This window comes from Salminus brasiliensis, chromosome 11 (genome assembly GCF_030463535.1).
Source record: "Salminus brasiliensis chromosome 11, fSalBra1.hap2, whole genome shotgun sequence".
Lineage (NCBI taxonomy): Eukaryota > Metazoa > Chordata > Actinopteri > Characiformes > Bryconidae > Salminus > Salminus brasiliensis.
In genome coordinates, this window is record NC_132888.1 from 3,078,592 (window position 1) to 3,101,604 (window position 23,013).

The following is a 23,013-nucleotide window of genomic DNA, read 5'->3' on the forward strand; positions in this document are numbered from 1 at the left end:
GAGCGTCCCTGCAGGTATGATGCGAACCATTGCCATGCAGAGCCGGTAATTCCAAGACCGGCAAGGATAGACAGGAGGATCTTGTGGTCCACTGTGTCAAAAGCTGCGGAGAGGTCAAGAAGGATCAGAACTGAGGACAGTCTGGCAGCTTTAGCTGCATGGAGCTTCTCTGTAACTGCAATGAGAGCAGTTCCAATGACATCACAATAGCCCACAAGAGACAACCTGTCCTAATGACATCACAATAGCCCACAAGAGACAACCTGTCCTAATGACATCACAATAGCCCACAAGAGACAACCTGTCCTAATGACATCACAATAGTTCATAGGTAACAGCCATTCCTGATGTCATCACAATAGCCAATGGGTAATAGCCTCTCCTGATGATATCACATCAACACACAAATGAAAGCCTGTCTTGATGACCTCACAGTAGCCCTCAAATGACAGCCTGTCCCAATTACATCACAATAGCCAATAAGAAACAGCCTGTCCCAATGACATCACAATAGCCCAAAGGTAACAGCCTCTCCTAATGACATCACAATAACACACAAATGACAGCCTGTCTTGATGACCTCACAGTAGCCCTCAAGTGATAGCCAGTCCCAATGACATCACAGTAGCCCGTATGAGACAGCCTGCCTTGATGACATCACAATAGCCCATAGGTAATGGCCTCTCCTGATGACATCACAATAACACACAAGTGACAACCTGTCTTCTTGACCTCACAGTAGCCCACAAGAAATAGCCTGTCCTGATGTCATCACAGTTGTCCAGAAGTAACACCCTGTCCTGATGACATCACAATGACATACAAGTAACATCCTGTCTTCTTGACATCACACTATAGCCTACAAGAAACAGACTGTCCTAATGACATCACAGTAGCCCACATGTGATAGTCCACCCCAATGACATTATGAACTTATGACATCACAATGGCCCACAGACATCTGCCTACATAACGGCCCACGAGTAACATCCTGCACTTATGACATCACAGTGCCAATGCAGTCCATCCAGAGAGGTTAAGATCTTTGGGCCGACACTGATGAGCCCAGTCTGTCCGCTGGGACAGACGCTGAAAGTCCCGCTCACACATGTGTGGGGAGAGTTTTACGAGCCTCCTCCCCCCATTTGGAGTGAGTTATTCAGCTGCTTCATGGTGTCACGCATATAGACATAGGCCTACAGTACACTGCTGTAGCTGTGCTTCTGAGGGTTAGCCTGGCATACACCTTCCTCCTGTCTCGCCAGAGTGTCCCTGAGGCTTTCTCCGGGGATACCGAGGGATCTGGACGTTTCATCTGCAATGAAGTGGTGGAAAAAGGAACCATACCCTGACTTTGATAACTGACAGAGGCTCGTCTGGAAGCCTAAAGAGCTGAAAGCTGAAAAGAGAAGAAATCTCAGTCCGGCATTAGAGAGAGACAACCCGTCTAACAATTGCTTATGTTAATACCCCTAGAGAGACAGGCCCGTATATGCGTATCGTCGCTGTCCAATAAAAAACATGTATCTCCACATTGCGGCTTTACAAGAGAAGGCAAAAACGTCCTTAACTTTGAATGGAAGTCAAAGTTAAAATAAGTAAAATAAGAGTTAATTAATTTATTTAATTGTTAATTATAGTGATGTAATGCATTTCTATTGGTCCATTCATCCACAAGTATTTACATAGTTTACAGAAGCAGCTGCAGGGTTCAAAACATGGAGAAAACTAAAAATGGAGATGCATGTTTGTTTTTTTAATTGGACAGCAGTGATATTAAGGATTGGGCATATGTTGAGAAATATATGTACATACTCATGTAAATTGTACACAGATATGTAATCCTTTGTTATATATATATATATACACAGTGCCTAATATTATATAATATTTGCTTATATGTACAACTATGCAGTAAATATATAAGAAAATAATAAACTCTAGAACATATACGTAATGTATCTATGATACACTATCTGTCCAAATGTTTGTGGACACCCCTTCTAGTGAATGCATTCAGCTACTATAAGTTGCACCCATTGCTACTGACACATATGTGCAAATCACAACCCCACACACAGCTTGTCCAGCCCTTGTAGAGAAGCACTGCCAATAGAATAGGACTAACATGAAGGATAAACATGACCCCAGGTTTAGGTTTAGGGTTGAGAATAGGTTTAGGGTTAAGGTTAGGATTAGGATTAGGGTTGAGAGTAGGTTTAGGGTTGAGGTTAGGATTAGGGTTAGGGTTGAGAGTAGGTTTAGGGTTGAGGTTAGGATTAGGGTTAGGGTTGAGAGTAGGTTTAGGGTTGAGGTTAGGATTAGGGTTAGTAGGTTTAAGTTTGAGAGTAGGTTAATAGTTAAGGTTAAGATTAGGTTTATGGTTAGTAGATTTACGATTGAGAGTAGGTTTAGGGTTAAGGTTAGGATTAAGGTTAGGGTTGAGAGTAGGTTTAGGGTTAAGGTTAGGATTAAGGTTAGGGTTGAGAGTAGGTTTAGGGTTAAGGTTTGGATTAGGGTTATGGTCAGTAGGTTTAAGGTTGAGAGTAGGTTTATGGTTAAGGTTAGGATTAGGTTTATGGTAAGTAGGTTTAAGGCCGAAAGTAGGTTTAAGGTTAAGGTTAGGATTAGGGTTGGACGCAAATGGAATTTGGTAAACAGAGAGGGCCTTGCTCAAGGGAATTGAACCCTTCACTACCCTGTCATCAACAACCTGGTTCTCGAGACACCACTGCCCCAGGTGTGGGCTAGAGGGGTAGGGTTTGAGGAGCTGTGGAGCAGTGGAAGAACTGTGTAGCATTGAGGAGCTGTGGAGCAGTGGAAGAACTGTGTTCTCTGGAATGATGGTGGTGGAGCTCCATCCAGTACTTTTGGGATGATTTGAGGAGTTGGTTGGGGATGATGAGGTGGGGTGGAGATCATCATTCAACATCCTGACCTCACTAATGCTGTTGTTGCTGAATGCAATCAAATCCTCACAACAATGCCCCACCAAAATCTAGTAGAAAGCCTTCTTTCCTTGACAGTAGAGTGGAAACAGTAGACTCCAACAAAAGCAGGATACATTATTTTTAATCCCCTTGAAACAATAAATGAGCAGATGTCCCAATACTTTTGTCAATGTAATGGATTTTTCAATGTCTGACAAATATATAAAGAGACCCCATATATTCTTATGTGATCTTATATATTCTTATATATTTGAAATGTAAATATTGCCATAAATCAGATTACTTTAGAAACTGAACAGAAATGTAGTTAATTATTTAATTAATAAGTATTTAATTATATGGTTATATAATTGCTTGTAAATAATAATGTCAGTTATTACAGCAGTACACCTCCTGTTTATCACGCCGTAGACGGATCATATTTATATATTTGTAAAATGTGTTTTATATCCTTCATTCTTATTTTATGCCATAGGACTTTTCCATCCATCTCCATAAACTGAAACTGAGCTTTTTCCTGAAGGTCCTCCAGCTTGACGCAGTGGAGTAAACACACGTATAAACACCTCCTCACCAGGTTTCATAACGCTCCCTGGCACTGAAGCATCAACTGCCTGCTGTTTACCTCTTTTAATGAGGCACACACTGATTACTACCAGTTGTGGTTATGAGGAAACCAGCTTCTGTGTGTGCGCTGGTATTGCTATCTCTGTGAGGACCTGATGTCCTCAGAATGTCAGGACTGCAGATAAATGAGGTAAAGTGAGGACGTGTGTCCGGTCCTCACTTCTACACAAGCTAGTGTTAGTGTGGTAATGGTTAGGGTTCAGGGTTGATTTAGTGGGGTTAGGGTTAGGATTAGGTTTAGGGCTAGTAGGTTTAGGGTTGAGAGTAGGTTTAGGGTTAAGGTTAGGATTAGCTTTAGGGTTAGTAGGTTTAGGGTTGAGAGTAGGTTTAGGGTTAAGGTTAGGATTAGGTTTGGGGTTAATAGGTTTAGGGTTGAGAGTAGGTTTAGGGTTAAGGTTAGGATTAGCTTTAGGGTTAGTAGGTTTAGGGTTGAGAGTAGGTTAAGGTTAGGATTATGGTTAGGGTTAGTAGGTTTAGGGTTGAGAGTAGGTTTAGGGTTAGGGTTAGGATTAGGTTTAGGGTTAGTAGGTTTAGGGTTGAGAGTAGATTTAGGGTTAAGATTAGGATTAGCTTTAGGGTTAGTAGGTTTAGGGTTGAGAGTAGGTTTAGGGTTAAGGTTAGGATTAGCTTTAGGGTTAGTAGGTTTAGGGTTGAGAGTAGATTTAGGGTTAAGATTAGGATTAGGGTTAGTAGGTTTAGGATTGAAAGTAGGTTTAGGGTTAAGGTTAGGATTAGGTTTAGGGTTAATAGGTTTAGGGTTGAGAGTAGGTTTAGGGTTAAGGTTAGGATTAGGGTTAGGGTCAGTAGGTTTAAGATTGAGAGTAGGTTTAGGGTTAAGGTTAGGATTAGGTTTAAGGTTGAGAATAGGTTAAGGGCTAGTAGGTTTAGGGTTGAGAGTAGGTTTAGGGTTAAGGTTAGGATTAGGGTTAGGGTTAGTAGGTTTAAGGTTGAGAGTAGGTTTAGGCTTGAGAGTAGGTTTAGGGTTAGTAGGTTTAAGGTTGAGAGTAGGTTTAGGCTTGAGAGTAGGTTTAGGGTTTATAGGTTTAAGGTTGAGAGTAGGTTTAGGCTTGAGAGTAGGTGTAGGGTTCATAGGTTTAAGGTTGAGAGTAGGTTTAGGCTTGAGAGTAGGTTTAGGGTTCATAGGTTTAAGGTTGAGATTAGGTTTAAGGTTGAGTGTAGGTTTAGAGTTAGTAGGTTTAGGGTTGAGAGTAGGTTTAGGCTTCAGAGTAGGTTTAGGGTTCATAGGTTTAAGGTTGAGAGTAGGTTTAGGGTTAAGGTTAAGATTAGGTTTAAGGTTGAGAGTAGGTTTAGAGTTAAGGTTTGGATTAGGTTTAGGGTTAGTAGGTTTAGGGTTAAGAGTAGGTTTATGGTTAGTAGGTTTAAGGCCGAAAGTAGGTTTAAGGTTAAGGTTAGGATTAGGTTTAGGGTTAGTAGGTTTAGGGTTGAGAGTAGGTTTAAGGTTAAGGTTAGGATTAGGTTTAGGGTTAGTAGGTTTAGGGTTGAGAGTAGGATTAGGGCTAAGGTTAGGATTGGGTTTAGGGTTAGAATACTAATGCTTATGGTTATGGTTAGGATTGGTTAAGGATAAGAGTAGGTTTAAGAGTTAATAAAGTTAGGATTATAGTGAATATACTGGTTAGTAGGGTTTAGGTAAGTCTTAATTTAGGATTAGTGTGCTTATGTTTAGGATTAGGTGTAGTGTTAACTACTGGGTTAAGATTAAGGGTTTAAGAGTTAAGAAAGTTAGGGTTAGGGTGAAGATTATGGTTAGTAGAGTTTAGGTTAGTCTTGATTTGGGATTAGTAAGGTTATGATAAGGGTTAGGTTTAGGTTTAAGGTTAGGATTAGGGTTCAAATCAGTGGCAGTACTCACTATAGTAACACAAGATTGTGTGTGTGTGTGTGTGTGTGTGTGTGTGTGTGTGTGTGTGTCTATTGGAAATGACCTGAACCGTACATTTTTCCACATCAGGAGTCTTTGCTGAAACTGGTGTTTAGCCCTAAAGCTGTTTTGTGGCTTTAGAGGCCTCCCGACTATGGTTTAATACATGCTTCTTATTATTTTTGGTGGTGAATTATGGGGTTTTCATCAAAGCTGGGAACAATCGCAAAAGTATAACAGAGCGTTAGGAGTGGCCAAATCCACAGTTTGGTTCATTCTTAAAAAGAAGGAAAGTCCTGCAAGTTGTGAGGTGGGTGGAGCCTCCATTGGGCATCAGTGAGCCTTAGATGCCCATGACCCTGTCAACAGTTCAGTGGTTGTCCTTCCTTGGAGCACGTTTGGTAGGTACTGACCACTGCATACCAGTAAAACCCCACCCTACACTGTTAAAACTATACAATCCTTGAGGTAGCTTTGGAGATTCTTCAGTTTGAAACTGTGGACAAAGGTGTGAAAAGTATTGCCATGCATTCCTCAGGTAGAAGTGAGTGGAGATACGAGGGTTTAAAAGACTTCTATAGAAGCTGAAGTATCAACTGAAGCTTTTTACTCCAGTAAAAGTGTAAAAGTACTGGTTTCAGAACAACTTCAAGTAGAAAAGTAAAAGTAATGGAAGGAAAACAAAGGCTAAAAGCTTAGGCCGCGCCACAGGGGTCTATAGTGCACCACCCCCCCCTCCCCAAAACCCCATTTCTCTAAAAGCCATAATGAGGAGAATGTTCTATTAAAACAGAACAGTGGGATCCATCCTTAAGAGCTTTGAAAACTTATATCCTTCAAAACACATCATGAACTTAGACTTTCTGTTTGGACTTTTCTCAAGAACTAATTTTAAAAAAATACCTAGAAAGACCCATTACTAGAAGTTCCCATTACTTCGCTTGCCAAGTCTGGAAACCCTTTTGTCCCACAGTATTACATCTGTAAATCCAACCCGTATAAACTCACACACTGCCTGCGAGCCGACAGTGAGTTGGAATGTCTTATATAATTTGCTTTATAATGGTCTTTCTTCATTTCAGCTGTTCAGATGTTGAATAACGAAGCTGTTGGCCGACCCACTGTATGCGTGTCATGGCGTCGCTTACAGTAAATCCCTGGAGTTCGGTCAGTCTGCATGAAACAAGCCGGCCTGGCTGCCTGGTGTTCCGTGATGGATTCTGCAGGTGCTTTGAGGAAAGAAGCGCATCCTTTAGAAGATCGGCGTCTGTTGTTTTGGGAAAGTGACGGATGCCAAATATCGGCGTTTTTTCACCTCCCGGGTGGCTCACAACATCTTGCGCTGTCAAATATTATATAATATATAATGATAGAGCAGACGATTCACTCGGAAAACCCCAATTTCTCTTTTCCTGTTCACATCAGATTTGTTTATAGCTCCGTCCCAGGATCCAAAACTCCAAAACTGAGATTCCTGGCTCGGCTGAAGTTGGACAGAAACTGTGGACTAGAGTTTCTAGACAGATTTATGTGTGTGAGTTACTTAAAAACACCTTGTGAGACAGTCACCAGATTTATTTTAAATAACTACAGTATATACAACACTCATATACATTGCAAGCAGTTACAGGAAGAACCTTGTCAGTGACACCTCAGGGAACATTTTTGCCCCATTTCAAGCCGAACAGTCAATCACTGGATCACACAGAACCCTGCTGAAAAGTTCAGCTGAAGCCTTTTCTGGTCTTTGATGGTCAACCTGCTTGGTCATACTGGTTAGACATATTGGCACATCAGCCAATCCATCAAGCTCCAATGAAAACATACCCTAAGCTGGTAAGCAAGCAGCTCAAGCTGGTTCACCATCGTCCCAGCTAACATGTCCATGTGGGACCTGCATGGGTAACCCAACTGGGAACCAGAATGTTTTGTCCTCAGGTTCCACGTTGGCCCCACATATTGATGCCCACCATGGGACTAGATGGTAGGCGGGCTGTAACGATGGGGTCTAACACATCAGAGCCCATGCCCACCTGGAACCCAACTTACCCTTGTTCCACCCATGTGAGCCCCACATTAGCATGTTGGTTGGGTTAGGTCTCAACTAGCTTAGATCTTAGGTCTTGCTGGTTAACAAACCTGGTCATACTGATTGAGTAGCTGGTAGACCAGCCCAACCATCAGACCGTCAACCAGGTTAACCAGCTAAGATCTTGATAAGAATAGGTCATGCGGCCCAGACAGCTTGGCAATAGTGGTTGATCAGCTAAACCATTAAGCTTAAACAAAAACATACGCCATGCTGGTAATCAAGCTGGTTAGGCTGGTTGACCAGTTTAGCTTTTGTCAGGAATAGGTCATGTTGGTCAACAAATGAAAGCAAACCCGATGCTGGTGAGCATGCTGGTTAAGCTGGTTAAAGTTCTTAGGTTTTGACAAGCATAGGCCATAATGAACAACCAGCTTGATCATGCTAGTCAACAAGCTTGGTTATGCTGGTTGATTAACTGGTAGCTTAGCTGTTGACATAAATTAGGTACATAGGTTACTGTTGGTCAACCAGCTTGGTCATATTAGTTGACCAACTGGCAGACCAGCCAATCCTTCAAACTCCAATGAAAACATACCCTACGCTGGTAAGCAAGCAGCTCAAGCTGGTTCACCAGCTTCCTAGCTAACATGTCCATGTAGGACCTGCATGGGTAACCCAACTGGGAACCAGAAAGTTTTGTCCTCAGGTTCCACGTTGGCCCCATATATTGATGCCCACCATGAGACTAGATGGTAGGCGGGCTGTAGCAATGGGTTCTAACACATCAGTGCCCACCATGCCCACCTGGAACCCAACTTACCCATGTTCCACCCCTGTGAGCCCCACATGAGCATGTTGGTTGGGTTAGGTCTCGACCAGCTTAGATCATGCTGGTCAGCCAGCTTGTTCATACTAGTCAACAGAAAACCTACCACTGTGCTGGTCAAGAGGTAAGCCTGTCATCTGGCTTGACCAGCTTAAGATGGCCAGGCTGTTTTTTTTTTTTTTGTATTGTTTGTTTCAGCAGGGGAGGCAAACGTACACTTCACACAACACAACCAGACAAACACAGAACAGTAAGATCATTAGAATGGTGACAAATTATTAAAACAATGAAAACGTACTGAACAGGTGGACCGATCCACAATCCACTGAGACTTCTTAAATCCTTATTTTATACAAAAAGTGCTGAGCAGTATTTTAGTTAACTGATAGAACCCCTTACAGTAATTAATATGCAAATATCACATCATAGGTCACTTGATGGCCATTGTCCCATGCATACAGCATACGGTCCTTGGGGTTGTAGTCAATCTGCGTGGTGTAGGTGTAGTTGTTGATGAAAGGCAGCTGTGGCACCATCTGTGTGTGTGTATGTGTGTCAAAAGCATAGGAGATGTTAGCATGCATGCGGTCATAGCTGTCCACAGCATACAGGACCCCACATATGAGGAAGCAGTTGCCGTAGCGATTCCTCCTCAGGCCTGTCCTCCAGGAGTTCTCTTTCTGCAGGTCAGCGGGGTTCATCTTGCTCAGGATGATCACCTCCTGCAGTAGTAATGGATAATGGAAGTGGTTTAAAAGGTCAGAGTCTGGATGTTTGAGAATGTAAAAACTGAACACACTGAAGATTCATACTGGATTAAAATCACACCACAACTATTACTGCCATACTCACCGAGATTCATACTGGATTAAAGTCAACCCAAGATAATTACTGACATACTCACTGAGATTCATACTGGATTAAAATCACACCATGATAATTACTGGCATACTTATTACAGGTTCATACTGGATTAAAACCACACCATGATATTTACTGACATACTCACTGAGATTCATACTTGATTAAAATCACACCATGATATTTACTGACATACTCACTGCGATTCATACTTGATTAAAATCACCCCACAACTATTACTGACATACTGCGATTCATACTGGATTAAAATCACACCATGATAATTACTGGCATACAGGTTCATACTGGATTAAAATCACACCATGATATTTACTGACATACTCACTGAGATTCATACTTGATTAAAATCACCCCACAACTATTACTGACATACTGCGATTCATACTGGATTAAAATCACACCATGATAATTACTGGCATACAGGTTCATACTGGATTAAAATCACACCATGATATTTACTGACATACTCACTGCGATTCATACTTGATTAAAATCACACCATGATATTTACTGACATACTCACTGCGATTCATACTGGATTAAAATCACACCATGATAATTACTGGCATACTTACTACAGGTTCATACTGGATTAAAATCACCCCACAACTATTACTGACATACTCACCGAGATTCATACTGGATTAAAATCACCCTACAACTATTACTGACATACTCACTGAGATTCATACTGGATTAAAATCACCCCACAACTATTACTGACCTACTCACCGAAATTCATTCTGGATTAAAATCACACCATGATAATTACTGGCATACTCACCGAGATTCATACTGGATTAAAATGACCCTACAACTATTACTGACATACTCACTGAGATTCATACTGGATTACAAACACTCTATTAATGTTACTGTCAGTATTTTCTGTGCAGCAAAGGATTGGCTATGGCTATTGTGTCCTGCACTAGGTGGTTCTTCAAGGTAGACGTCACTAATAAAGGGACAGGATGGACACAGTGTTTCACTTGTGATAACACCTACAACCCATAAATCAAGTAATGACTCAAAAGTGATGTTGAGATTACTGATAACTCAAGCTGACCTGGTATAAACCTTCTTCATCTAGAGCCGGATACACCATCCACAAGCCGCTTTCATCCACGGCAAAGTCGATATCCGAGTGTCCTCTCCACTTCCAGGGGGACTCCTCCTCCTCCTCAAACAGAGCATCGTGCAGGGTGGTCCAGGCAGCCACGTACCGCAGACGCAGGTCAAATTTGATGATGTCGCGAGAAAAGGCCCGGTTGTAGTAGAAAGCTCCATTGTAGACCACATGACCTGTGCCGATCCAGTTGTACGGAAGCTTGTAGGAGTTGGTAAAACGTCCTGAGAGAAAAGAAAAATTAGAAAGGCAATATATAGTAAGGCCTACACTGACCTACAATGTGATACACTACATGTCCAAATGTTTGTGGACACCCCTTCTAATAAATGCATTTAGCTACTGGAGCAGAGAAATATGGACCTATTGGCACCATGCTCCCTAATGTCAGCTATGAAGCCCCCTAGTATTGAGGAGCTGTGGAGCAGTGGAAGAACTGTGCTCTCTGGAATGATGGTGGTGGAGCTCCATCCAGTCCTTATGGGATGATTCACTATTGCTCTTATTACTGAATGCAATAAAATCTTTACAGCAATGTTTCTCCAAAATCTAGTAGAAAGGCTGGTAGAGACAGTTACTCCAACAAAAGCAGGATCAACTCTTTTTAATACCCTTGATTTCAGAAGAAACAATGAATGAGCAGGTGTCCCAATACTTATGTCCTTATAGTGTATGTACTGTGGTTAGATAAGTGATGAATTTAAAGACTGTGAAGATTACCCTGTCAGATTACCTTGCTTGAACGTATCCATATCACGGAATTCCAGAAGATTGCTGCCGTAGTAGTAGTTTGTGACATAAATGACGTTGCCATTTCCTTTTGGGTCCTTCATCCAAGCACCTTCGTTGCGACCATATGTGTTGTGTGTCACAGGATCGCCGATGGTGGATAAAGTGTCCTTGCAAACACCTTTAAATTAAAAAAAGTGAGAGAAAATGATCAACAATGCAGATAATAATGAGCAACAATAAATGAGCAAAATTCATATGTCCATTATTACTGGTTTAACTAGATGATGTACCATATTTCTCCATATTTATCCATTCTCCTATGAGGTAGAAACTTTTAATTGAGTTTCAGCTCTTTAATTGAGTTGGATTGGGGTAAAGTACCATACTTTCACTATAGTACAGTTTCAGCTCTTTTAATTGAGTTAGACTGAGATACAGTACCATACTTTCACTATAGTACAGTTTTAGCTCTTTTAATTGAGTTAGACTGAGATACAGTACCATACTTTCACTATAGTACAGTTTTAGCTCTTTTAATTGAGTTAGACTGAGATACAGTACCATACTTTCACTATAGTACAGTTTCAGCTCTTTTAATTGAGTTAGACTGAGATACAGTACCATACTTTCACTATAGTACAGTTTCAGCTCTTTAATTGAGTTAGATTGGGATACAGTACCATACTTTCACTATAGTACTGTTTCAGCTCTTTAATTGAGTTAGATTGGGGTACAGTACCATACTTTCACTATAGTACAGTTTCTGCTCTTTTAATTGAGTTAGATTGGGGTACAGTACCATACTTTCACTATAGTACAGTATCAGCTCTTTTATTTGAGTTAGATTGAGATACAGTACCATACTTTCACTATAGTACAGTTTCAGCTCTTTTAATTGAGTTAGATTGGGATACAGTACCATACTTTCACTATAGTACAGTTTCAGCTCTTTAATTGAGTTAGATTGGGATACAGTACCATACTTATACTATAGTACAGTTTAGCTCTTTAATTGATTTAGATTGGGGTACAGTACCATACTTTCACTATAGTACAGTTTCAGGTCTTTTAATTGAGTTAGATTGGGGTACAGTACCATGCTTTCACTATAGTACAGTTTCAGCTCTTTAATTGAGTTAGATTGAGATACAGTACCATACTTTCACTATAGTACAGTTTCAGCTCTTTTAATTGAGTTAGATTGAGATACAGTACCATACTTTCACTATAGTACTGTTTCAGCTCTTTAATTGAGTTAGATTGGGGTACAGTACCATACTTTCACTATAGTACAGTATCAGCTCTTTTATTTGAGTTAGATTGAGATGCAGTACCATACTTTCACTATAGTACAGTTTCAGCTCTTTAATTGAGTTAGATCGGGGTAAAGTACCATACTTTCACTATAGTACAGTTTCAGCTCTTTAATTGAGTTAGATTGGGATACAGTACCATACTTATACTATAGTACAGTTTCAGCTCTTTAATTGAGTTAGATTGGGGTACAGTACCATACTTTCACTATAGTACAGTTTCAGGTCTTTTAATTGAGTTAGATTGGGGTACAGTACCATGCTTTCACTATAGTACAGTTTCAGCTCTTTAATTGTGTTAGATTGAGATACAGTACCATGCTTTCACTATAGTACAGTTTCAGCTCTTTTAATTGAGTTAGATTGGGGTACAGTACCATACTTTCACTATAGTACAGTTTCTGCTCTTTTAATTGAGTTAGATTGGGGTACAGTACCATACTTTCACTATAGTACAGTATCAGCTCTTTTATTTGAGTTAGATTGAGATACAGTACCATACTTTCACTATAGTACAGTTTCAGCTCTTTTAATTGAGTTAGATTGGGATACAGTACCATACTTTCACTATAGTACAGTTTCAGCTCTTTAATTGAGTTAGATTGGGGTAAAGTACCATACTTTCACTATAGTACAGTTTCAGCTCTTTAATTGAGTTAGATTGGGATACAGTACCATACTTATACTATAGTACAGTTTAGCTCTTTAATTGAGTTAGATTGGGGTACAGTACCATACTTTCACTATAGTACAGTTTCAGGTCTTTTAATTGAGTTAGATTGGGGTACAGTACCATGCTTTCACTATAGTACAGTTTCAGCTCTTTAATTGTGTTAGATTGAGATACAGTACCATGCTTTCACTATAGTACAGTTTCAGCTCTTTTAATTGAGTTAGATTGGGGTACAGTACCATACTTTCACTATAGTACAGTTTCAGCTCTTTAATTGAGTTAGATTGGGGTAAAGTACCATACTTTCACTATAGTACAGTTTCAGCTCTTTAATTGAGTTAGATTGGGATACAGTACCATACTTATACTATAGTACAGTTTAGCTCTTTAATTGAGTTAGATTGGGGTACAGTACCATACTTTCACTATAGTACAGTTTCAGGTCTTTTAATTGAGTTAGATTGGGGTACAGTACCATGCTTTCACTATAGTACAGTTTCAGCTCTTTAATTGTGTTAGATTGAGATACAGTACCATGCTTTCACTATAGTACAGTTTCAGCTCCTTTAATTGAGTTAGATTGGGGTACAGTACCATACTTTCACTATAGTACAGTTTCTGCTCTTTTAATTGAGTTAGATTGGGGTACAGTACCATACTTTCACTATAGTACAGTTTCAGCTCTTTAATTGAGTTAGATTGGGATACAGTACCATACTTTCACTATAGTACAGTTTCAGCTCTTTAATTGAGTTAGATTGGGATACAGTACCATACTTTCACTATAGTACTGTTTCAGCTCTTTAATTGAGTTAGATTGGGGTACAGTACCATACTTTCACTATAGTACAGTTTCTGCTCTTTTAATTGAGTTAGATTGGGGTACAGTACCATACTTTCACTATAGTACAGTTTCAGCTCTTTAATTGAGTTAGATTGGGATACAGTACCATACTTTCACTATAGTACAGTTTCAGCTCTTTAATTGAGTTAGATTGGGATACAGTACCATACTTTCACTATAGTACTGTTTCAGCTCTTTAATTGAGTTAGATTGTGGTACTGTACCATACTTTCACTATAGTACAGTTACATTTACTATCACCAATAATTCAGGACTGGACTCACCAGAGTTCTTTGGGACCGCTGTGGTTGTATCAGCAGGGCCTTCATCCCAGGTGAGGCGGGATTTGTGTTTTTTATCGGCAGCTGTGGAGTTGAAGTTGGAGTTGGAGTTGGGTGGTGGTTTTGGAGCTGTAGGAGGAGCAGTGATGGACGCCGCTTTGTTGGTGGCCACCGGCTGTGTGGTGGCTGTGGTTGAGGTCGTCAAGGCAACAGACACTGTGGAGCTGGTGGTAGTCGCCTCCTCGGTTGTCTGCTGCTGCAGCTTTGTCACGGTGAGCACATTCGTGGTGGTTGGTCTGTCCAGAGAATCAGCTGGTTTGTTGATGTTCTGAGAGCTGGCACCGGGTCCTGCTTCTGGAGCCACAGTGGCTGTGGTTAAAGGGCCTGTGGTCGGGGTTGGGGCAGTGTGCTGCTGCTTGGGGATCTGGTCTTCTATTATTAAATCCATTGAACCATCTCCACTCAGGACTTCTTCCGTTGCTGCTGAGGGGAGGGGTAAAAAAAAAAGTACACTAAATGGACAAAAGTATTTGGACACTCATTCATTCATTCATTGGGCACTCATTCACGCTCATTCATTGTTCATTCCTAAATCAAAGGTATTAAAAAGAGTTTATCCTACTTAACTGAAGAAGACTTTCTACAAGATTTTGGAAGAGCATTGCTGTGAGGATTTGATTGTATTCAACAACTAGAGCATTAGAGAGGTCAGGATGTTGAATGATGATCACCACCCAAAAAGTACTGGATGGAGCTTCACCATCCATCATTCCAGAGAACACAGTTCTTCCACTGCTCCACAGCTACTGGGGGGCTTTATACCCCAGCATGGTGCCAACAGGTTCATGTTTATCCGCTCCAGAAATCTGCTCCCATTCTATTTGCAGTACTTCTCTACATTGAGCTGAATGCATTCGTTAGAATGTTTGTCCACAAACTTTTGGACATGTAATGTATGTGAACATGTGGAGCATACTGACCATTCTGTTCTCCATCCTCTTCCTCTTCAGTATCGGCCTTATAGAAGGTCACGCTCCTGATGTTCATCCCGTTTGGTCCCACTTTGGACTTCGCAGGCTTCCTCTCCTCTGGGCCTTCGGAGTGACTCCTCTTCAGCAGTGGTCTGCCGGCTCCCTGATCCCCTACAAACTTCTCCTCATACTTCCTCTGCAAACCAAAAAGGATGAATCAGATTTGCGTAAATTCTGCTGAGACTTTTTTTTTTTATTTAACCTAGATTCCAGCTCTCCGTCTCGTGGTGGTATTAATACCAGATTTGATTTCAATAAGGGGGGGAATTTGTGGTGTGGATGGCTGCTTTGAATGGGCTTTTTGGGGCAGCTGGCTTTGATCTAATAATACTGTACTGAAAGATCTGCCAGGCTGACACAGCAAAGTCAGCTAATACTTTCCACAGAGCTGGAGCTTAGCATGATTCTCTGCTAGGCCTGCAAATTACTGGTCCTCACTGAATCCTAGTTAGGAGATACCCAGTATGAGCTCAGGCTTAGCAGTTTGAGTACAGAGCTTTGTAGTGTGTGTCTGTGGGCGGAGAGCTGAGAGTTGATGGAGGTGTGATGGTTTAGCGTGCATTCTTCTCGTAGTCTCGTAATGTGTTAGAAAGCTCCCGTTGGTGCTCCGACAGCACTCTAAACCCCTGTGGATGTGTGTTTGACTGTAGTTTGAAGCCTCCTGGATTAGCCAGGCTTAGTGTTTGGTGGCGGACTTGACCCTAGTCCTGTAAACCCCAGGGCTTTATAGACTGGTTTAAGTTGTGGCTTAACATAAATGTGTTTATTTGAGTTTAGAATTAAAGAGAACTCATGAAATAATATTACTGCAACTCAAATAAGCTATTTATTTATTTATTAACAATTTCTCCTCTTGCCTGGCCAGAAAGCAAGAGAAAATGTCACTGTAAAATTGCTAAAGTGACTGATTTCAGAGTGTTTTTTGAGTTAACTCAATTTTTTATCAACTCAAAGTTCTTCTAACTCACATTTTTTTTCCTTCTGCTTCTCATTTCGACCAATCCTTAGTAATCCATACTAAGTTAGGCCTCAAAATCATCAGTAAATGAGCTCCAGCTGAAACAATAATTCAATACTGTGTGAGATGTGTAGTCTGTGGCTCCGCCCTTTCAATCTGTTTACTGTTTATTCCCATCTGCAGGTTAGAGCATGGAAGGAGGCCTTCTCATTCCCAGACTTCTAACCATGGCTGTTAAGTGTTTAGTGTTGCTGGGATTTGAACTCATGGTCTCCTGAGTCTTTTTACTCAAGCAGGCAGTTAGACAGTCGCTCCACTCTAGAGCTGTGAAGCCGTGTCCGTTTCTGAGTCTGAGAAAGAAGGGAAGGTGAATTTGCTAAGAACTGGGTTTTTATGTAGTAGAGTTTCACAGCTCTTGACCGGCCCTACGGTCTAACTGCTGCTCAGCAAGTGTGAGGAGGTCATTAGTTTAAACCCCAGCAAGGCCTCAGCACCCCATTTGCAAAAGCTTCCCAGTCTGTGGAGGTCATCTGATAGGGGGAAGTTCTAACCTGCAGATGGGAATGAGTAATCTAGTCTCTATCTAATAAACAGATAGAGGGGGCGGAGCCACAGACTCAACATCTTACACAGTATTTAATCAGTTTAGGCTGCAGCTCATTTACTGATGATGAAAAACCCTTAGATCTTCTTCAGTGTGTGAATCCAGTGTTTCGACACAGGGAACTCTCCTGTACCTCAGTGTGTGAGAAGGCCGCTGCCACTTTCTTCTGCAGGGAAGGTTCCAACTCGCTCAGGCGTCTTTTCTTCTCCAGGCGTTGGTGGGCTCGCGAGCCCTTCCCCTGCCCTTTCTCTCCTTTCACACTCCCTCGCTCCTTTGTCATGTTTATAGAGAACGTCTGGGGAGAAAAGGTTTGCTCAGAAATGATTCAGCTCAACTGAACTAGCCTTTGTCTAGTTCCTGAAGTGTCTGAAGTGAAAGCAGAGAGTATGGGACCAATTTAGTGAGAACAAAGAGTCTGGAAGTCCCAGAAACAGCCCTGACCTGGTCTCAATCTAACCTGGGTTTAATCTTAAATGCCCCAAACCTTCATTTGCACCAGCATTAACCTTGAGCTTACAACTATTTACATTTATCATTTATACAGCACCACTATCAGAAATTAACTTTATTATAGAGGTTGGTTTTTTTGGACCAGCTTTTAACATTTCTGGCCGAAACTGAAGGTCTGGCTCTGAAAAATCAGTCAAGCAAACCAGCAGCCCATTTTCTCTACTGGCCTTCATATCATGGCAGATTTACTGTACATTTGATCTTAGTTACTAAATGTAAGGCAACACACGAGAGACTTTTGGACCATTTACCTTTTCCATGTTGTCCACACGCTCCAGAAGTTTTGTGGTGACTGAGTGCAGCTTTAACAGATCCATCCCATAGAAAGCCCCCTCGAGTAAATCCATTATGGTGGAGAGCTGTCAAGGCAAACATCTGGTCAAACTCTCATTCAAACTCTTATTCAGTATCTATTCATTATTCAGTATCTACTATTAATTATTTCAGTATCTACTATGAATTACTCAGTATCCACTATGAATTACTCAGTATCCACTATGAATTACTTTATATCCACTCAGTAGCTGCTATGAATTACTGAGTATCTACTTTTACTGAGTATCTACTTTTAATTTACTATAAAGTTATATATATAATATTATATATTAATATATTAAATATAATATATAATATATTTATTATTATAATTATTCAGTATCTACTATGATGTTTTCAGTAATCACTATGAATCACTATGTATCTGCTATTAATGACTTAGTATTCACTATGAATTATTCAGTGTCCACTATGAATTACTTAGCATCCACCATGAATTACTCTGTATCTGCTATTAATGACTTAGTATCCACAATGAATTATTCAGTATCCATCATGAATTACTCAGTATCTGCTATACATTATTCAATATCCACTATTAATTATTCAGTATTCACTATGAATTACTCAGTAATCACTATGAATTACTCATTATCTGCTATTAATGACTTAGTATCCACTATGAATTGAAATGGCATGTTTCATGCTGCCTCCTGATTGGTCCAGATTAGCTTTACCTTGATATCAGTATTCCCCGCCTCCTGGAGCTTTTTAAAGCGGAAGTCTCCCTCACAGGGGTTCAGGGCTGAAGGAGGGGCGATGCACACACACTTCTTGCAGTTGGATCCACCGGTCAGCGTCTCCACTGTGTAAAAATCCTCAGGGTTACCGTTCCCCTCCTCAATGCGCTGACAGGCGCTCCGGCTCAGCGGCCTTACCACACACTTACAGCGGCAGTCCGGTCCCTCCGACAGAGTCTTCACTTTATCATAGTCCCCTAGAAGCTAAAGAGGCCAGTTAGAACAGATCAGACCCTCAGTTAGATTAACATCCTTAGAGAAAGAGTGAACACCCTGGAAGGTCTGGGCACAACAGTGAGCCCAAGTATACTGTCTGAAGGAATTCATTTTCCTCAATATTTTGAAATGAATGAGTTAATTAATATGAAAATACACTGTTAAAGGTTCTGTACAGTCTTAAAAATACAGGCAATTGTGCTCTCTCAGACGCCGGCTGCTGATGGCAAAGCGGCATGGCTTCATTCATTTAGGGGTTCATTTATGGTATCACTCAAAAAACATTAGAAGAGCCTTTATTTTTAAGAAAGCATGGAAATTAAGCTGCAAAACCCTTTTTTTAAATAATTTTTTATGATGGCATAAAACCAGTACAACTCATACAGTGACATGCGAAAGTTTGGACACCCATGATAAAAAATGTCTGGCCTGTTATGCTTAGTTATATAATAATATAATCGTTTATTTCCATTTCTTACAGTTTAAAAAAAATGTTAGGACACCCTGCATAATCTGTACTTATTAGCCCCCTTTCTAAAGGTATCTCTTTCTAGAGGCTCTAGAAGAGTTGATTTGTTTGGGGGAACTCCACTACACTGTCTATAAATGATTCCGTATCTATTGATTATTCAGTGTCTACTATGAATTATTTAGTAACTACTATGAATTGTTGAGTATCTACTATGTATTATTAAGTAGATACCCTGAATTATTTAGCATCTTTCATTAATTATTCATTAACCTTCATGATTTGTTCAGTATATTCTATGGTACTACTCAGTATCTGCTATACATTACTCAGTATCCACTATGAAGTACTCAGCATCTACTATGAATTATTCAGTATCTATTATTAATTATTCAGTATCCACTATGAATTATTCAGTATCCACTATGAATTACTCAGTATCTACTATGAATTATTCAGTGTCCACTATGAATTACTCAGTATCTACTATGAATTATTCAGTGTCCACTATGAATTACTCAGTATCCACTATGAATTATTCAGTATCCACTATGAATTACTCAGTAACCACTATGAATTACTCAGCATCTGTTATGAATTACTCAGTATCTACTATAAAAAGTCATAAAGTTAAAAATGCAAAACTTCTTTAATATTATAATATCATAATCATTTTTTTTCTATTTCTTACATTTTCAAAAAATAGTGGACACACTGCATGATCAGTACTTATTAGCCTCCTTTATTAAGTATCATAGCTTCTAATTTCTCTTTCTAGAGGCTCTAGATGAGTTCTTATTTGGGTGAACTGCACTTATTCTTTCTGCAGAATTCTTTCTGCTCGGCTCTTTTGAGGTCTATCCACAGGGTTTTCTATGATGTTGAGGTTGAGAGACCTTCAGCTTGCGTCACTTGAGGCAATCCATTGTATTTTTTGAGGTGGTCTGAGATCATTTTCCTGCTGTAAAAGTTTTTTTCCAGATGGCGTGAGGTTTGTTAGTTTGTCCAGAATTTGTTGGTATTTAGTTGAATTCATTCTTCTCTCCACCAGTGAAATGTTCCCCATGCCACTGGCTGCAACACAAGCCTGAAGCCTGATCGTGCCTAACAGTTGGGCAGGTTTGCTTTTTCTGGAATTCTGCTGTTTAATCTTCAGGCATGACTTTGCAGACTGAGGGAACATGGGCGATTATGACTTCATCAGTTCACAGGTCAGAAGTGGGGGAGCGAACTTCCCCTGGGAGTCCGAACGGCAGAGTCGCTCGCTGTCTTCAAACCCAGACTGAAGACCCTCCTCTTCCAGAGTGTAGAGTGTGTAGAGTAGTGTGTCTCCAGACTGACTTCTGTATTTAGTGGTATCTAAGCTTAGAGGGATCTTTTGGATTGTAGCCGATATAAACTAGCTAAGGGTATTTTCTGAGTAAACAGTGAAGCTCTTTTGTAAGTCGCTCTGGAGAAGAACATGATGCTAAACGCCTTAAACATAAATGTCAATCACTTTGCGTGGCCAAACTTTTGCATGGTGTTTTATTTTTTATTTTTTATTTTTTGCCTTATGGAATTTAGTGTATATATATATATATATATATATATATATATATATATATATATATATATATATATATATATATATATATATATAATATATAAATATATAAATACATATATGTAACATACACATATGTAAAATGTGAATGTACATATGAAGAGCCATATATATATATATATATATATTTATATATTTTTATGTATTTATTTATTATGGATGAACAGAACCATTAATTAATCCACAGAACTTAAAAATGGTCAGAATTATACACTGTGTTGGCTCCATATAGCAGTATAATAACTGCATAGTACATATTATATCTATAATAATACTCACTTTAATAAAACAAATAAAACATATGTGTTAATAAAATAATAAAACATATATGTATATACGTATATATACATATATATATGGCTCTTCATATATACATTTACATTTGTACATGTATACATGTATTTATATATTTTATAATATACATTACATATATATATATAGATAGATATATACACATATATGTCTATATATAAATACATATATGTAAAATACACATATGTAAAATGTAAATGTACATATGAAGAGCCATATATATATATATATATATATATATACAAAATATATATATTTATGTATTTATTTATTATGGATGAACAGAACCATTAATTAATCCACAGAACTTACAAATGGTCAGAATTATACACTATGTTGGCTCCATATAGCAGTATAATAACTGCATACTACATATTTGATCTATAATACTACTCACTTTAATAACAGCCCTCAATTTAGTGTCAGATATCTGTTTCTGGATGCACAAATAATCCAACAAATCCACTTTGCTCAAAACACTCAACTCCATAAAACACATCTTTAATATTCTTCCTAGTTGTATAAACTTCCATAATAGCTCATACACACGTCTGAAGATGTTTTTCAGAATGGTGAAACTCTGTCATCTCAGAAAGCTCACACACATTACCTGTGTTAAAATATTCTCTTGGTTATCCATTTCATCCTCCAGAACTGCGGCGTTCCCTTCAAGTTCTTCAGCGACAGTCTGCTGCTCCATTACACTGGTCCAGGCCACTGGTGCCGAATAGAGCGTCCAGCAGCAGACCCAGTAAAGCAGCAGGCTTGAGGGCATCGTACTGGAGCTCCAGGAATCCACACACAGCTGGTACAGGATCCTTCACTGGACCGTCCAAAAACTTCTGAATGAGGTATTATTGTTAGGTCTATTTCCTGATGACCCTGCTGCTCGTGTGACTTGAATTAATCACCCGTCACTGATCGTTTGTCCAGGAGCTCCACTGGATTCAATAGAAGCAACGTTTTCTTCTGCTTGGAGTCCAGAAGGCTGTGCTGGAGCCTCGGATGGCCAGTGATGAATGGGGATCTGAAAGGTCAGCCGGCTGGCTGGGAGGAAGTGGGAAGGACCTGAGTGAAGTGCTGGAGACAGGGAGGAGTTTCCCTAGGTGATTAGCTTTCTTCTTTAACCCTTTAAATGACAGGCTTAGCGTTCAGCCGTCCAACTTAAAGGGCCGCCGCCACTGAAAACCACAAGTGACGCACTTTCCCAAACTGAAGAATTTGAGATTTAGAAGTTGAGCTTAGAAATGAGTGACAACCAATGGGCTGCAGATGTGGAAATGAAGCTTTAAGCTTTTGTATTGTCAATCAAACAATATCCGTCCAGTCAGCCTCCAGCAGTTCGGCCCCGCCCATTTAGGCTGAAGTTATAAGGAGTTACCTGCAACCTGACTCTAGAGTCTATTGGCACTATGCCTAATGCCAGGCGTGGGCTATAGGGGTATATACCCCCCTATCATTGAGCAGTAGAAGAACTGTGCTCTCTGGAATGATGGATGGTGCTTCGGCCAATATTTTTGTGACGAGGTGGCGGATGATGAGGTGGGGTGGTGATCATCAACCAACCACATCCCACTAACTGCTCTCGTCTCTGATGCAATCAAATCTTCACAGCAATGCTCTTTCTAAATCTAGTAGAAAGCCTTCTTCTCTGGACAGTAGAGACAGTTACTCCAACTAAAGCAGGAGAAACTCATTTCAGGAAAACAGTGAAAGAGCAGGTGTCCCAATACTTTTGTCCATTCAGTGTATCGGTTTTAAAGGCAGACTGTTTCATTTCTGAAGCCTAGAGTTTCACACTTAAAGCGATGTGGTGCGTGTGGAACACCGGAACTATTCCGCAATGCTTTTTATTTCACACCGGACGCGACATTCGAGACGATGGCTTTTACAAGTAGATGGCTTTACTTGTGTTTTTTAAATCTGTTATTTATTAATAATGTCTTTTGAATTTGGGTGTTATCATTGTAGAAGTAGTTGTTTGCTAAGATGTTAATTGACTTGATTGTATATTTATTATATATTTATGAGAATATTGCATATATATATATATATATATAAC

At 39.9% G+C, this 23,013-nt stretch overlaps 1 protein-coding gene across 1 annotated transcript; it reads right to left on the reverse strand.

Moving 5' to 3' along the window:
- Positions 1 to 8,722: 8,722 nt before the first annotated feature.
- On the reverse strand, positions 8,723 to 21,726 carry olfml2bb (olfactomedin-like 2Bb). Its single transcript, XM_072691107.1, has 9 exons — positions 21,562 to 21,726; positions 18,286 to 18,552; positions 17,524 to 17,631; positions 16,896 to 17,057; positions 15,150 to 15,336; positions 14,173 to 14,652; positions 11,060 to 11,236; positions 10,267 to 10,550; positions 8,723 to 9,040 (listed from the first exon to the last, which is right to left on the reverse strand). Exons 1-9 carry the CDS (start codon positions 21,724 to 21,726, stop codon positions 8,723 to 8,725), a joined length of 2,148 nt encoding a protein of 715 aa, XP_072547208.1.
- Between the last annotated feature and the right edge of the window lie 1,287 nt (positions 21,727 to 23,013).